The sequence below is a fragment of the Lathyrus oleraceus genome, chromosome 4, assembly GCF_024323335.1.
Source record: "Lathyrus oleraceus cultivar Zhongwan6 chromosome 4, CAAS_Psat_ZW6_1.0, whole genome shotgun sequence".
Classification (NCBI taxonomy): Eukaryota; Viridiplantae; Streptophyta; class Magnoliopsida; order Fabales; family Fabaceae; genus Lathyrus; species Lathyrus oleraceus.
The window spans coordinates 297,895,769-297,913,484 of record NC_066582.1 but is presented as its reverse complement, the minus strand read 5'-3'; the positions used below and the strand labels follow the sequence as shown (position 1 = coordinate 297,913,484).

At 32.7% G+C, this 17,716-nt stretch overlaps 1 protein-coding gene across 2 annotated transcripts; it reads right to left on the bottom strand.

Annotated features, from left to right (window-relative positions):
• Window positions 1–3,293: 3,293 nt before the first annotated feature.
• Window positions 3,294–6,565, bottom strand: LOC127075219 (serine/threonine-protein kinase PBL34). 2 transcript variants are annotated; one of them, XM_051016709.1, is made up of 6 exons: window positions 5,786–6,558; window positions 5,002–5,345; window positions 4,753–4,888; window positions 4,472–4,608; window positions 4,270–4,393; window positions 3,294–4,128 (listed from the first exon to the last, which is right to left on the bottom strand). In XM_051016709.1, the coding sequence occupies exons 1-6, from the start codon at window positions 5,994–5,996 to the stop codon at window positions 3,611–3,613; spliced, it is 1,470 nt and encodes a 489-aa protein (XP_050872666.1). In that variant the 5' UTR covers window positions 5,997–6,558; the 3' UTR covers window positions 3,294–3,610. The 2 variants fall into 2 exon arrangements, with proteins under 2 accessions (XP_050872666.1, XP_050872665.1); XM_051016708.1 differs by having other exon boundaries at window positions 4,270–4,608; window positions 5,786–6,565.
• Between the last annotated feature and the right edge of the window lie 11,151 nt (window positions 6,566–17,716).

Sequence of the window (17,716 nt, the reverse complement as noted above, 5' to 3'; positions counted from 1 at the left end):
TTCTTTTGAGTCAGTTCTTCAGCTTCTGATACATTAGAATTTGATTTTCACGCTTCTCTTTGGATGCTTATAGTCAGAACCAATACTTAGATTTAATATGAATTTTAGTCTATGATCTTGTACACTTGAACAAACATTAGTATACTCTATTTTTCTTTAAATATTATCATCAAAACCTAAGGGATATGGAACAAAACAATTTTATTCCAACATTATGTGGGACATTTGTCCTCCAGTTTATGTCCATCTTTTTCGAATCACTATTAAACTTTCTCCCAACAAGGGCTATAGCCTCTGAAACACTTTCTCCAGTATCCTTATCACCTTGATCTTCCTTCACTTGAGTATTTGATAAAAAAGCTACACCTTTGATCTTCTTTTCTGTTCTTTCATTTTTAGAAACTTCAAAGGTTTGAAGAGAACCAACGAGTTCATCAACCTTCAAGGTGCTTAAGTCTTGGACTTCTTAAATAGTTGGTACCTTCATGTCAAATTTCTGAGATAAAGATCTAAGAATCTTTCTAACCAGCTTTTTTTCTGACATGTTTTCTCCCAAAGTAAAAGAATTGTTGGCTATCTCATACAGACGAATGTTAAAATAAGATATGGATTCATTTTCCATCATTTTTAGAGTTTCTAACTTGGTTGTGAGGAGCTGCAGCCTTGACATCCTAACCTTGGATGTGCCTTCATGAGCAGTCTTGAGAGTCTCCTAAGCTTTTTTAGCTTATGAACATGTGTTGATCAACCTGAACATGTTTTTGTCCACACCATTGAATATAACATTCAAAGTCTTGGGTCATTAATTGTAAATTGAAATGGACCATTCATTTTAGAATTTTTTTTTCAAGTGGATCACTCATTGTGGGAAGGAGGGAGTAGTAATGATAAATCCATAAGTTGTGTTTGGTTAGGAAGCTTGACGATGTAAGATATATTTCTAATAATACACTATATATTATAATGTTGAGTATTTTGTGTTTTGGTCAACCTCAAATCCTCTAATCACCGTTTTTTATTTGGAAAAGGCGTCTCGTTGTGTTAAAAAGTGTGAGTGTTGTATATAGATTACTCTTAGCCTTGATTTCCAAGCAATGTGAGACTACTTGGTGAACGAAATACTTGCCCCCAGTTGAGGCTAAGGGGTAGGGTGTGAATCTCGAGCATGTGGGCTTGCCCTTCATTCTAACTCTAATGTTCAAGTCAACCTCAAGTCAATGACCACTACACCTATGAGGTATTATCCATTTTGCGTGTGAGAACTTGTCACAGCTTTGTCCTTTGAAAAATGTGTCTTGTTGGATTGAGGAGTGTGAGTGTTATGTATAAACTATCCTTAGCCTCAATTCTCAAACAACGTGTGACTATTTAGTGATCAGAACAATTGCCCTCTTATGTCTTTTAGTTCAAAAAAGAAAATAAGTGGTGAATTGGTGAAAGTCTCGGTGGAATGACTTGAGTTTCCACCTATTGTAATTCAAAACAATAATAATGTAAAAGAAAAATATAAGTGAGTCTAATTTATTAAACTTGAAGTGCAACGTTTACATTTGTATAAGTTTTCAAAAAAAATAAGAAAGCGATCGAGTTGTAATAGCACTTTAATTTAGCAACATTTTAAATTCTTTGGATAAATTCCCCATGAAGAGTTTCAATGGTGTAGGCTCATTTGTCTTAATTGGTCTGGACCCTTTAAGGGTCTTCCTAATTGGGTGTAAGCTTCTCTTCTCCAACGTTTCCTCCTCCTACAAGGTCACCATGATTGAAATTCTTGGGCCTAACTTTCTTGTTGTATTTGGCGGAAATGGCTTGCTTAACAACAACATTAATAAGGGTGGAGAAACATCTCTTCTCGTCTAGGAGGTCTAGCTCTTCCTTTATTTCTTGTGAATTTTCTTCAACTTAGAGGGGGTGCAATGTTCTCCAGCTAAGTTCCCCAACTTCGGCAGGAATGACTGCCTCAGTGTCGTGTATGAGTCTAAAATGTGTCGCCTCGATAGTAGAATGGGTTGTGGTCCAGTACGTCCAAAGTTTGGACATGTAGTAGCTCCTTCACTCAATTGTCTTTAGATCTTTCAAGCCTCCTTTTCAACCCTCTCAATAATACCATGTGACTTCGACTTTCTTCTTGTTAATTTAAGTGAATTACTTAATAATATTTAAAGAATGGGTGATAAATACAAGTGTCTTGAAAATATTTATGATAAGTCATTAGAACATCATGAAGTAATGTAACAAGAGATTTGTTGTTTTGGAAACTAGAAAAAAAATTCTTTAAGTTTAATTCTCCCATCTATCTTCATGTTATTTCACTCAATGTATCTAGGAGTGTACATGGGTCGGTTTTGATTTGAGTGAGCTAAAATAACCACCCACAATATCATTCGGTCGGTTTGGATAAAACCACAAATTTATGGGTTGGATTAGGTTGGATGGTGGATTATCCAAATTCTTTTTCCTTTTTTTCTTCCTTATATAATTATAAATTATGTGTCACATTTTTCTTAATAAATAATTTAAGATATTACCGTAAAACATCAAATGAATAAATGCATGTTAAAATTCATTATAAATATATTTGAAAAAACCAAAATTATATTATGGCAGTATCTAAAATTGCATAAAATACTTACAACTTATAAGAACTAACATCAAAATAATTAGAATGACGCAAGTTAAAATGAATACTTACAAAATAAAATAATATGTTGAAAAGATTATAATTAAAATAGTCAAAGATATCAAAGTCATCACTTATCAAAAATAGTCACTCAATAATCTATAAATTTTGTGGGTTAGATGTAGATTTACCCATAACCCAATTATTTTGAATAATTTTTCATTTTTAAAACGTGTGTTCACCAAATAACCTGACCCATCCAATTTTATTTTTTTTGGTAGATTTAAGTGGATTTTAGAAAGTTTATCCACCTCACATACACCCCTAAATGTATCATGTGTTTTTAATTATCTATACATATGTTCTTTTATTCAAGCCATATAGGTGATATTCCACCCATATACCATTTCAATAATTGAAACCGACATGTGAAAATTCCGCACACATGGAAATTATATATTCCACTCCATTAAATGTGATATAATCTATGATGACAATTTATCATACTATTTAGTTTTGGTAGTACATGTCAAATAAATTAAAGAAGCTCCAATTATTAAATGAAAACAACCATAAAGAATATTATCCATCCCCACATACTCTTACAAGAGTTGATGATGCTTGATGGAATCAAGTAAGAGTGTTAAATACACATACACACAACAAACATAAATTAATGCAAATAAAGCTTCTTTCTCATCTTTCCATAAACAACTGGCAATGATTAATTTAAGTAGCCAAACTCTTTGATACCACAATTATAGCATACAATTTTCAAGCTTCAACAAAACCAGGGTGTTAATGTAATTTTGTCAAATTCATGGTGATTCAAAACATGCATGTAGTTAGCTCAATAAGCTTTACTTGCCCTTACATTCATGCTTCTTTTGCCCTCAAGTTGTGTCCATGAACAAATGGCTTCACAAGAAGATGTTACATCTATGCTTAGAAAATAAGAAATAATGAAAAGGTGAAGTGACAGAAAATTCATCAACTTTGCGCCTTTCCGGTTGGTTTTGGTGAATGTTGAGGATACTGATGGTGAAATGGAGAGGCATGAGTACCATGTGATATGGAGAGGCTCCTTTGTTGTTGTCCGTTTCTCGTGAACGCTCCTTGTCTACCGTTTCGAGTATTCGGACTCGCGCTGAAACGGTCGGCTTGCATCGTCTGGAAATAGTATGATGAACTAGCCATGTCCTTTAGGTTTGGGAGAGGCTTCAACGCTTCTACAACTTCGCTCATTAGTGGTCTTGCTTTTGGATCTCGGCTAAGACAGTGTGCGGCTAAATGGGCAGCTTTTTGAGCTCCTTTTATCGAGAAGTGACCTTCCAACCGAGGGTCAATCAATCTGTAGAATCTTCGTCTTTCTCCTAGATGTGGTCTAGCCCATTCCACGAGGTTGTGTTCGCCATTTGGTCGGTTTTTGTCCATGGATCTTCGCCCGGTTATCATCTCAAGTAGTACCACTCCAAAACTATACACATCACTTCTTGATGTAAGATGCCCTAAATCCAGTATATAAAGATTAGATAATACAGATGTTTGATTCCATTTAAAAGGACTCGAAACAAAACAAATGTCCGTGAAAATTTGAAATACAACTAGAAGTTGTGGGTTTGGACTTTGGCATAACCAACAAAACTTACCTGTCATGACATATTCTGGTGCTGCGTAACCATAAGTTCCCATAACTCGAGTAGACACATGGGTTTTATCACCTTCCGGACCATCTTTCGCAAGTCCAAAGTCGGAGAGCTTGGCATTGTACTCCTGAATGGTTATATTATTAGAAATATTACAATAAAGGAAAGAATGAAAGGTAATCATGTCGTAACGTTTGGCACTTACTGCATCCAATAGTATATTGGAAGTTTTGAAATCCCTATATATTACAGGTCGTTCAGCTTCCTCGTGAAGAAATGCGAGTCCCTTTGCAGCTCCTAGAGCAATTTTCATCCGAATGGACCATGGCAGAGGCAAGGCTCCTACAGCAATATAGTTTTGTGCACAAGAACATTAAGAAATAAGGTATAAAGCAGAATAAGTAAGAAAATTTAAAATTGCCATAACGGTTCATCTATTATTGGAAAATAAAATAGAACATAACTTGTCGGAAAATAGTAACTTACTCCTAAACAAGTGGTTTTCCAGGCTTCCACGAGGCATAAACTCGTATACAAGCAACCTTTGATCATCCTCGATACAGTAGCCTATAAGTTTGACAAGGTTTTGATGAACCAAATCACCGAGATAATTTACTTCAGCCTGTATCGTGAACCAAAACAAGAGATTAAAGCATGAAAGAAATCCACACAGAACATTCAAAGAAAAGACACATGAATTTAAGGAAGATAAATCTTATTAGAAAAATGACGAACCAGCCATTCTTTATGACCTTGGAGACCATCGTGGTTAAGGGTTTTGACAGCAACGGTAAGTCCAGTACCAGGTTTCACAGCAGCAGTTCCATTTTCTTCGATCCATCCTTTGAACACACAACCAAACCCACCTTCACCAAGAAGACTCTCGGGCCGAAAATTTCTTGTTGCCAACTTAAGATCGTTGAAAGAGAATTTTCGAAGCCTGGAAGCAACTTTAAGCTCCTCTTCAAGTTTCGAAGTAGATGAGTTGCTTTCAGCGTTACTAGTAGTAGTGGTTGTCGAAGAGGCTACTGGAACCGATGGCTGGTCTCTACTTGTATCAATAGTTGATTTGCTTTCAGCTAGCCAAAACACAACAAATACAGTAAAAACATAATTAGAACAGCATCATTTATCATAGTAAGACAAGAACGAGAAATAGGCTATAAAGCAATGCCACAAACACCAGACACAATGTATACACTGCTATTAGTAATTTAAGAAAATGAAAGTAGTAGAACGTAACTACATTTTTCAGTGTCATGTTAGGGTTATACACCAAACACTAACATTGATTTGAAGTGTCGATGCTACATAGGAAATAGGTACCATTTCAAAAGGAAATGTAACCAACTAAGAAAACCAAGATCTTAATTTTAAACATCAATATAGTGTGATATACCAACATTATCACAAGTTAACAAATCACAACTACAATTGTACAATTTAAGAACTCATCTCTAACTCAACGAAACTTTCAAACACATAAGAACAGTAATTCTTTAAAGGAAACAGAAGTTACCATAATTAGTACTTGCGCCACTAACAGAGCTATCAACTTTGGATCTTGAAGAAATGCAGCTTCCAATGAACCTAAAGCTAAGCCAACACCCAGTTTCAGTTTCTTCATCTTCCATTACCCCATCTTGCTTCTTCTTCTTCTTTCTCCCTTTTGATTTACACACATCCAAAGACTCTACTACTACCTTAGCATTTTCACCACCTAACCCCATTTTTATCAAACCCTAAAGAACCAAACCCAGAATCATCAAACCTTAAACACCCTCCAAAACATACCCAGATAACCAATTCCCAAATAAAACCTAAAAATCACAACTTTATCGCTGAATAAAACTCAAAACATGAAATCCAACAAAACCCAGAAATTCAAAATGGATGAAGAGGGAAAGTAGATCACATTAACCAGATCAAAAAAAACCCAAAAAAATAAAATCGGTTGAACCCTAGATTGATCAGTAATGTGAACCCTTTACACCAAAAAAAAAGCTATAGTGAAACCTTAATAACAGAGAAAGCTATGGTTCAAGAGAGACACGAACATCAAACGTTTGTGTGTTGTGTTGTGTTGTGTTGTGTTGTTCTAACTGAATGAGTAGAAACTTCAAACACAATGCTGAAACGGAAACAAAAGAAAATAATAAATATGTGAAATTACTAAATTTAAGATAATTGTTGATGTGTGATATAAAACAAAACAAAACAAAAAAAAACTGTAGATTCGTTCTCTCTCATTCTTTAATACATTTTTTTTTCTAAATTTTGAAAATGAAAAAGAGAGAGAGAGAGTGGGGGTGCCCGAAGAAGAGGAAGTTTTTGGGGTACCCGAAGGAATGTGGGAGGGTGACCGAATAGGAGGAGGGCAGTTAGGGCAGGGGGAGGAGTGTAAAGTAAGGGCAGGAGAGAGAAAAGGGGGACCTAATGATGGTGACGTGTGTGCCTTCGACGGGTGTAGCGTGAGGGAAGCCAAGTCATGCGTCAGGTTGATCTCATTCTTGTAATAAAATTAAATTAAATTAAATTTTGGTATTTTTGTTTTTTTCTACTATAATGAAAATCTTCATACGTTTCAAAATGATAGATCCTTCAAAATGATAAATCTTACCCTCAAACTTACACATATATTATATATACTATTTACAAATACGGTGAACAGTAAAACCGTACATAAATAGTTATGTGAATATTGCATGAATAGTATCATATGAACAATGCACGCACATGAACAGTATCAGGTGAACAGTGTCTATGTACAGTGTATGAACAATAATTTGTATATTATAATAAAGTTGGTTAATAAAATGTAAATAATTGATTAATGAAGTTATGAAGTTGGTTAATAAATGTTTGGATATTAAAAATAGTTTTTAGTGGTAAAACAAAATTAGTTAATGAAATGTAAAAATTGATTAACGAAGTTATGAAGTTGGTTAATAAAGACACAGATATAAAAACAATGAAGTTATAAAGTTGATTAATCACACAATACTCTTTAATAAAAAAATAATTTATATATATATATTTTTGTAAAATAATATTTTATTATTATAATATTTTACTGTTCACCAATGCGGTAAGCAGTAAAATACGGTGTAGTGTATCTTTTTGGTGTAGAAATAACATTTTTCATAATAATATTATCATATAAGAAATTATATTTTAATAAATTAATCTTATTAAAATATTGGAAGTAGTGTTTAGAGTAATAATTAAATAACTTAAATGGAAAAATTATAATAATTTCTGAATTGAAAAGTGAGAATCACATACATTTTAAAATATATTTTATTTGTTAAAACCATAATCATATTCAATATGATCATTTCTCTCATTTCAGCATGTACTTTGTAGGCACTTCTTTAAATCTATCATATAAGAAAATCATATGATTTAGATAATTCTATTTTGTCATCACGCTTTCTAGTGATATGTATCCAATCGAATATTTTGTCATCGCGTTTTCTAGTGATATGTATCCAATCGAAGGGTTTATGATTTTCTTAATACCCTTTCTCTAACTTCACGTTTGCGATTTTCAGATCCTTTATCTTTCTAAGTTTTGTCTTCGTCTTCTCTCGTAAGTGATTTCATCTTCATGTCTGAAACATTTTTCTTCGACAAAACAAGTAAAATGAGTTTATCTCATTCATCTATTCACGACATTTCTTCTTCATCGTCACTCATTATTTTGTTGATGCTTTTGTTTTAATGTTGATGCAGATTTTCAAGTTTCACCTATTATTTTTGAGTTCTTAAAGTATTCCTTTGAAAATAGATTTAGGGTTTTCAAGGTTTAAGGGTTTTCCTTTTGTTCTTAAAGTAATGTTTTGGGACTTTTAATGATCTAGTTTTTTTTTTTTAATTTTGACCTTTTATATCATTTAGTGTTTTAAAGTAATTAGTATTGTAGATTTGTAAAGAATTGATCTTTTGTGTTGATATGTTAACAATTTGACCCATGATAATTTTTAGACTTAGACGTGTTTAAATACCGATAGTTTCGTTAAGTTATTGTTTCCTTTCGTTGAGTTACAGTAGCACAGAAAAATGAGCTTTCAATGACTAAAGTAGCTAAAAGGGGTTTTACATGTCTTGTAGGTATAATGACACCAGAAGTTGTTCTTCTCCTTTGAATATTCTGTGAGCAAGGAAATCCAAATGGTGAGAATATTTTTCACTATTTTTTCTAATTATTTGCTTTCTCAAATACACTATTTCCTAATACACACATGTTTTGACTCGGCTCTAATCTTGTGTTTCTACGACTTAGGTGTCCTTACTCCTTGCCAAACTTTATAATATATACGGTTTCATTGGTAGTGGTTATTGTCTTCTTGTGGATTCCAGTATGTATTTATAATTTTTATGACTTTTCTTTTCAACACTTTTATGTTGTCATTTCATAATTGTAGTGGTAAGTGTTTATTTCATTAAACTATTTTGTTTCGATAAAAAAATTAATATTCTTTTTTTATGAAATTGTTGATTTGGAAAATAGGAACAAGACCGTATAGGGCAGCTAATGGTATATTTATGACAACTATGTCTTTATTCAAAGCTTTTGTTAATAAATGATGTGTATTGATAAAACCATAAAGCATGATTTGTACTCCCTCTGTCCCATAATGAGTGATCCATTTGGAATAAAATAATGTCACAAAATATATGATCCATTTCAATTTCAAATATATTTTTTCCAATTTTACCCTCTAATTAATATCACTTTTATCATTCACAATACTTGACAATGACACTTTAGTAAAAAATATCATTTTCTCTATTTCATTTATTCATTTTTCTTAATATGTGTGAAATGGTCAAGTGGGTCACTCATTGTGTTTATTTCATTATATATATATATATATATATATATATATATATATATATATATATATATATATATATATATATATATATATATATATATATTTCCTCATCTATATAGAGAAATAAGTAGTATATTTCTACATGGTATCAGAGCACGTTCTGAATCATCCCTAACGTAGCACCATAAAATCATGGGGGGACCAAAATCTGATGAACCGCTCATAGTGGAGACTGGATCATTTCCGACCAGTTCACACGAAGAGCTCACTCATCTTATCATAGGTAATAAATTAGATGTTCAAAACTATACTCAATGGGTAAGGTTTGTCAAGATCTTCCTCAAAGGAAAAGGAAAGGAAGGCTACACCGTTGGAGATACTGATTGTCATGAGAAAGGAGACAAAAACTTTCAAAAATAAAAACTTAAGAACATCCAAATAATGCCATGGTTGCTCAATACCATGACAAATGAAATTGGTGAAAACTTCATGTTCTATGACACATTGCAAAAGATATATGGGATACAGTGAAGGAAACATACTCAAACATTGACAACATATCTGTCATATTTGAGATAAAAAGCATTCTTTATGACCTTCGATATGGAGAATCTTTTGTTACTGATTATTTTAACATATTTAAGAAACACTGGAAGCAACTTGACATATATGAAAACATTATATGGTGTTGTACAGAAGATTAAAAGAAGTATAAGAAACTGTTGGAAAAATATAGGATTTACAAATTCCTATTAGGACTAAACAAGTATCAGATGAAGTGGAGGGAATCTTGGAATCAATCCACTTCCCAAAATTCGAGAAGCCTTTTCATAAGTGAGAAAGGAAGAAAGTAAGAGAAAATTAATGTTAGGGACACCCACCACAGTTTCTTACGAGAGTTCTACAATGGAAACAATAGGAAATTGGTCTCGGCCACCACAACAGAAAACCCGTCCTTGGTGTGGTCATTGCAAGAGACCTAGTCACACAAAGGAAACGTGTTGAAGTATACACGAAAAACCTTATGAGGGAAAATGTAACATAGCCTTTAACAATCAAGGAGTTGAGGTATACTCTAGCTCATCTCCTTTTAGAAAGAAAAAAATGGAGGCTCTTCAAAAAGTCTTTCAGCAAACGATGTTAATTGCATAAAAGGTGGTATTGTTGTAGTGGCTCAAAGAGGTAATCACTTACATGCTCTAAACACTGGTAAGGAAAAAACAAAGTCATGGATTATTGACTCAGGGGCTTTTGATCACATGACTAGAGATCTTACTTTATCTAGTAGTTCTTCTCCATGTCCCAATAACTATAGTGTTCAGATAGCTAATGATACACATTCTAAGGTCATGGGTAAAGGATCAATTATCATTTCACCAAATATTACACTCGACTTTGTTTTTGTGTGTGCCTAAACTTGATTGTAACTTGTTGTCCATTAACAAGATTATAATAGATTTGAAATGTGTTACTAAATTCCTCCATAACTTGTGCGAAGTTTGTATTTTGGAGTCGGCGAAGACGATTGGAAATGCTATAGAGTGTGTTGGACTCTACCTCCTTCAAGTGGAAAAATCATAAGAAAAACTCAAGAATCATTATCCTATAGCAACTGTAGTTTCGAATAATAATAATAATTTTGTAATGATGTGGCACTAAAGATTATGCCATCAAAATTTAATTTACTTGAAAAATACTTTTCCCTCTTTATTCAATAAAAACAAGGAACATTTTCAATGTGAAGTTTGTTAATTGTTTAAACATACCCGAAACCATTACGCACCCCAATCCTATAAACCATCCAAACCTTTTTCCATTAATTCATATTGATGTATGGTGACCATCACGAGTCTACAACATTACTGGATCAAGATGGTTTGTCACCTTTATTGATGATCACACACATGTTACTTAGGTGTTTCTAATGAAGGAAAAATCAGAAGTAGGGAGAATATTTGAAATTTATCATAAGATATTACAAACACAATTCTATAGCAAGATTCAGATTCTTAGTACTGATAATGGTCAGGAGTATTACAACCTTGCTCTAAATTCCTATCCTCAAAAGGTTGGAATTATTCACCAAAGTTCGAGTGTGGACACTCCCCAACATAACGGAGTAACATAAAGGAAGAATAGACACCTTCTAGAAGTGACTAGATCAATCATGTTGGCCACAAATGTCCCAAAATATTTTCGGGGAGAAGTTGTCCTTTCAGCAACTCACCTTCTAAATTGAACACCCTCACAGATCCTTAACTTTAATACCCCACTCTCCACACTTCAAAACTTATTCCCAACCAGCAAAATCATTTTCTCCATTCCATTAACAATATTTAGATGTTCAACTTTTGTCCATAACCTCAACCCTCACTTAAGCAAATTAGACCAAAAACCTTCAAATGAATTTTTCTTGGTTACTCTCCTCACCAAAAGGGATATTGGTGCTACTCTCCCCATACAAAATAATTTTACCACACTATGGATGTAACCTTCATTGAAAACAGCCATGTTACCCAAAAACTTGTATTCAGGGGGAGCAATCATACATACATCCTATTGAAAATTCATAATACCAACTTTTGGCTTTTAAACTAACCGAACATGAAAAAATATTACCATACCAAACTTGTGATACTCAACCAGTCGAAACTCAATATAGTCTGGGTTCTACTATCTCCAGCAACAAATCTAGATTGGCTCTTGCACCAATTAGATATAAAGAATGCATTTTTAAACGGGGAGTTAGAAGAAGAGGTATATATGCAAATTCCTCCGGGACTTGAATCACCCACGACGTCCAACATGGTGTGCCGACTTTGCACGTCTATATATGGTCTCAAACAATCACCAAGGGCAACGTTTGACATACTGACAAAAGTTGCCAAGCAAGATGGTTATGTTCAATGCCAAACATGTCATATTATGTTTGTCAAGCATTGTGTGAATGGAAAGATAGATTTATTTACTGTCAATGTTGATGATTCGTAATCACTAGAGATGATGATGAACAAGTCAACCAACTAAAAAAACTTCTAGCCAAGGAATTTGAAGTCAAGGACTTAGGCTAGCTCAAGTATTTTCTAGGGATGAAAATTGCATAGACAAAGAATGGTATATCAATTTCTCAAAGGAATTACACTATGGATTTACTTCAAGAAACAAGTATGCTTGGATGTAAAGTTTCCAATACTCCCATAGAATCAATAAGAATGGGTGAAGATATAAATGTATCGACTAATATGAGGTACACATGTGTTGCGAAAGAAGGGTTCTCAGAAATATCAAGAGTTAAATCTTGATTTTTATCACTAGCAAAAATATGTTTTTCTTGTATAATAATTGACCATCTATTGTTAGAAGGATCAACGACATAAAAACTTATTTTTCCTGGGATGTCATGATGAATGATTTGTTCATATAAGGTTCCTTACAAAGGTCAACCCGTGTGAATCCTAATTCATCGGTTTGTATATTAGTTTTACTATCAATCCACTTATACTTAAATAAAGACACTTTAAATATAAAATAACCAATCTTCTAAATATCCTCAATGACCCCAAAGTACGGTATATATGCCATTACAATATTCTTATCTTTGGAACTAGAAAAGCACGTGGATTCAGCCTCAACCATAACCCCACTATTTTGCATGGTACTACGACCATCCTTTGATTTTGTATAGAATGAAAGTTTACTAATTTCGTATGTAAACCAATTTATTAAATTAAACTTAGGCATATATGACATCCATTTAATTGTCTCTGATGCATTCCTATCTATCTTTAAAAACCCTTTCATTAAACAAATGTATGAAACTTTTTGTTATGCTCTGCGAACAACCATTTTTCACTCATCTGGGGAAATTTTTCCTTTATAAGTCTTTTCTGAGCGAATAAGCAAGGTTGAACTTCATAAATGTTGTTCAATATATACAAATGTGCTTGAAGAACTACATCTCGGGTCATTGACTTAACATTTAAACATGGAGTACTCTTCACCTTTATATCTTCCATCATGGTGAGACTTAGGAATTCCTATAGAGTCTGCTTCCGACAAATAGTTTGAACAAAACTCAATAGCTTCTTTTATGATGTGTCTTTCAATGATCGAAGCTTTTAGACGGTGATGATTCTTTGTATACCCTTTAAGGATATTCATCTATCGCTCTATTGGATACACCTACCTTAAATAAACTGGGCCACAAAATCTAATCTCTCTGACAAGATGAACATTTAAGTGAACCATAATGTAAAAAAATGATGGAGGAAAATACTTATCCAATTGACACAAGATAATTGTAGACTCGTGTTCCAACTTATCTAAATTTTCTATATCAGTAATTTTATTGCAAATATCATTGTAGAATAAGCATATGTAATGATAGTTTCCCTTACATTTTTTTGGAAAAATGCTATGAATAGCCTCTGGTAGAAGTTATTGCATCAAGACATGATAATCATGAGATTTTAAGCCAATTAATTTGAGATCTTTCATTGGTACAAGTTTCTTGACATTTAATGAGTACCCTTAGGAAACTTTGATACCTTGAAAACACTGACAAAAACCTTTTTCTTTTCTATATAGAGTATGACATGATGAGGGCAAATATGTTCTTTTACCTATTTATTTTTGAGTTAACTCTTGACTTATACCCATCTCCACCAAATCCAAAGGAGAATTCTTACCATTCTTTGTCTTGCCTTGAATGTTGAGAAGTGTTCCAATTAAAACATCACATACATTTTCTCTACATGAATCTCATCAAGCCAATGTGTTACATCTAGGCTAAACCAATATGGAATATCAAAGAACACCGACCTCTTTTTTCATATATTTTTCTCCACATGCCCTTTTTGGTTCTTTCCAAAGAAAACATTAATGTCTCATTGTAGTTTATAAATTTTCTCCCCAGCTAAGGGCTTTGAAGTGATATCAAACTCTTATTCACCATTAAAATCCTTCCAAAATATACGATATGGATGACTGGGTCTTATCAATTTATAATTCCCAATGTAAAGGATCTTTTTTCCATTCTTTAGTTGGTGGAGGCATGTATGTGTTTCACATATAGGACACACTTTATGTCCTTTAACATTGTACCCAGATAAAATACCGTGTGTAGTAAATTCATTGATTATCCAAAACAACATGGCACACATCTTAAAACTTTCACCCGAATATGCATCATCATCATCAATGCATTGCTCCCATATAACTTTTAAATATTCAATCAATGGATTTAGATAATCATCTGTATTGTTTCCTGATTGTTTTGGATCCAAAATCATCATAGATAACATCATATATTTGTGATTCATGCAAAACCATGGAGATAGATTATAAATTATAAGAACAAACTATGAAGTATAGTTAGTACTCGGATTACCAAACAGGTTCATTCTATTAGTGGCAAGTCTAAGCCTAAGGTTTCTTGGCCCATGGCCAAATTTTTGAAACAACTAATCAATTTTCTTCCATTGTAAAGAATCATCTACATGACAAACTTTTCCATCATATTTTCTTTCATTTGTATGCCATCTAATATTCTTTACATCATTTATATTAGAAAACCATCTCTTGAACCTTGCATTTATTTGTAGGTACCACATCACCTTGTTAGGAGGACCCTTTCTGCTTACACCATTATCATCATTAGCAACACCATTGTCCTTCAACTTGTAGCACGACTCCCCATACCCCGAACACTCATTTAGTTTTTCATACTCTTTCCTATATAATATGTCATCATTATGACAAGAATGTATTTTGACATAGTCCAAACCCATTGAACATAATAACATATTGGCTTCATAATTAAGGTTCAACAACATGTTACCTTCTAGAAGCATGTCTTTCAACAATTCATTAAAACTTTTATCCATCCACCCATTTTTTCTTCAAATTAAACAATCTTAACACGGGTGACAATCGTGTAAACTTTTTGCACCTTGAAAATAACAATTTTTCCTTGTCACTACATAAAGTATTATACACATGGATTCTCATAAATGAATCTTCTATAATATCATAGATCATATATTCTAATTGATCATTCATATGTTTATCGACTTCATCTCTATGTGAAGCAATTTGTTTTTTTTTCACTTCACCATACCACACTCATGTCATATAACTTTGACAAATTTTATCACAACCTAGATGATTAAATAATTATTCCTTTCCATGTTTTTTTGTATACACATATATAACACAAGGACAATAAAAAAGTTTTTTTTGTAGGGAAGGTTTTGTTCGGAGAATTCAAGAAATTGAACCACATCGTTCTCATATTCATCACTTAATCTGTTGGCTTTCATCCGACTATGATCCATAATTATGTACTTTCTAAAAATAAAAGAAAAATCATCCACAAATCAATCATGCGTTTTGAATGATAAATTTATTAAGTTCAAAACTTTGCTAAGTAAAATTGTTAAGCCATATTGTAATAATTATACACTTATATAAACTACTCATTTTAACAACCTTTAAGAAAGATATCAAGACTTTGGTAAGTTAAAATAACAATAATGAACATTCAATTTCAACAACAAAAATGACATTAAACCTTCAATGTCAACAACAACAATAACAACAAAGTATTAAACCCTTTGTCTCAAAAGCAACAATAACATTAAACCTTAAATATTTCAATAACAAAAACAACAACATTAATAGTACAACCATGGAGAAAATATTTACTTACCAAAAACATAATGAGAGAGGCAAAGAAATGAGTTGGTTTGAGTTTTGAGTTTTGAGTTTCCGTATTCGAGCTTTGTTTGAGTTTCCTTCTTCTAGTTTTGTTCGAGTCTCCTTTATCCTTTCTTTACTTTGTTTGACTTGGAATGTGAGTTTTGTTTGGTTGAGTTGAGAATACAAAGAATTGTATTTTCGAGTTAATGAAAGATGGTGTTTTGTTTGTTAGGTGGAGAAGATGGAGACAATGCTTTTTTTGCTAGGGATAAAAAGTTTACGAAAAATGAAAAAAGTGAATGTGAGTTAAAGTTGTGTAATGGAAAACAATGTTGTTGAGAGTTTTTCTCTCGATCGGAATTAAAAATCCAGGGAATATGTGGTAGTTTTCTGATGACTTCTCGGTAAATATATCGATAGTGTCGTGATAATAAAAAATATTGATTCCACAGGAACTGCTATTTAACAAAATAAAATTTGTGCATGTTTAGAAAGTAACAATTGAGGGGGGGGTGAGTTTTAACGCGAAAAATAAAAGTGGTTCTGAAAATTTACAAAAGCAAACAGGTTTTGTATAAAATCCCTTATTTATTCCCTGTTGATGTTTAATGCATTACATGAATGAGAAAATCGTTATATTTCCACAACGAGTTAAAAAAACCACTATACACAATCCTCTGATGTATAGCTCACTAATTCCTATTAGAGGTCTCATATACTAGGCAATGCAACAATACATCAACTCAAATACCACTACTAGAGGTCTCCTATCCCTATTCAACTAGTATAAGTACAACAATTACCCTAGTTCCAACGTATAGACTAATGGTCAGTATTCCCTATGCGCCCATAATCAAATTAAAATATTATCTCACATAAAAAGCATTAAGCATAAGAGACAGTTAAATATAAATATAACTTCAATTATTCATGCACTGACAAATTAAACACATGTCCCAACAGGTTCAAAATAAGTTCATCATACAAAACTTAACATAGAGAAGTTTAGCTACTCATAATGATACAAATAAATACCAATAAATAAGATCAAGATTGCATATGAAAATCCTTGAAGAATTGGCCTTCAGTGGCTTTCAATGCCCTTAAAATCGCCCTTTTGATGCTCTTTGTCATAACTTTTATTCAAAATTATAGAACCCTTGAAAAGATGCCAAAACCACCTTTTTAAACCAGTCAAAAACGCACCAGAAAAAGGCCCAAAAAGGTACCATCGTATGCATTATAAGATGTATCACGCGTGCGATGCAGCTGTTACACTCTTATCACGCACGTTATAGTGTGCGATACCGCGCGTGATTATTCTAGTAGTTGTATCATGTTTGCTCCTTTTCTATCAGATTTTCACTAAATCTTTATTTCTTCATACTTATTGATTTTTTCTTATTTCTTTGGTCTTTATTCTTCATTTTTGCTCATCTTTGACGTGTTTTGCTCTGTTTCTTCGACAAAAAACATGCCATGACAGAGTATCATCATTTTCCTCTCAGTTGGACGGAACAACTGAGGGAATAGTTGGTTTATTTTTAATTAAAAAATATAATAAAATAAGGGCACATTTTTAAAATAAATAAAATTATAAAAATAAGTTGTTGGGATTCGAAGCATGTCATTGAGGAACTTTTTCCATCAGTTGTTTGCCCAACCGAGGGAATAGATTACTTCTGTTACACACCCAAAAAGAAAATGGTGAACTATGAGGAATATCACTTACAACTTCTCACTATTCACCATTTTCTTTTTAGGTTTTCAATATCATCTCAGTATAATTAGGAATAAGTTTCTCAATATTGTCAACCAAGGCAAGCAATAAATCAATGAATTTTTGTATTGGATGACAACATTGAGAAATTATTCTTAAAAGTACATCAACACAACAACAATAACAAAAT

Bases quoted from the DNA above. Each gene is read 5' to 3' on its own strand.
- LOC127075219 (XM_051016708.1), bottom strand. From the start codon at position 5,996: ATGGGGTTAGGTGGTGAAAATGCTAAGGTAGTAGTAGAGTCTTTGGAT. The intron at 4,889-5,001 runs GTTCGTCATTTT...TTCACGATACAG, and splicing joins AAGGTCATAAAGAATGGCTG to GCTGAAGTAAATTATCTCGG. The intron at 4,129-4,269 runs GTAAGTTTTGTT...TACTGGATTTAG, and splicing joins ACCAGAATATGTCATGACAG to GGCATCTTACATCAAGAAGT.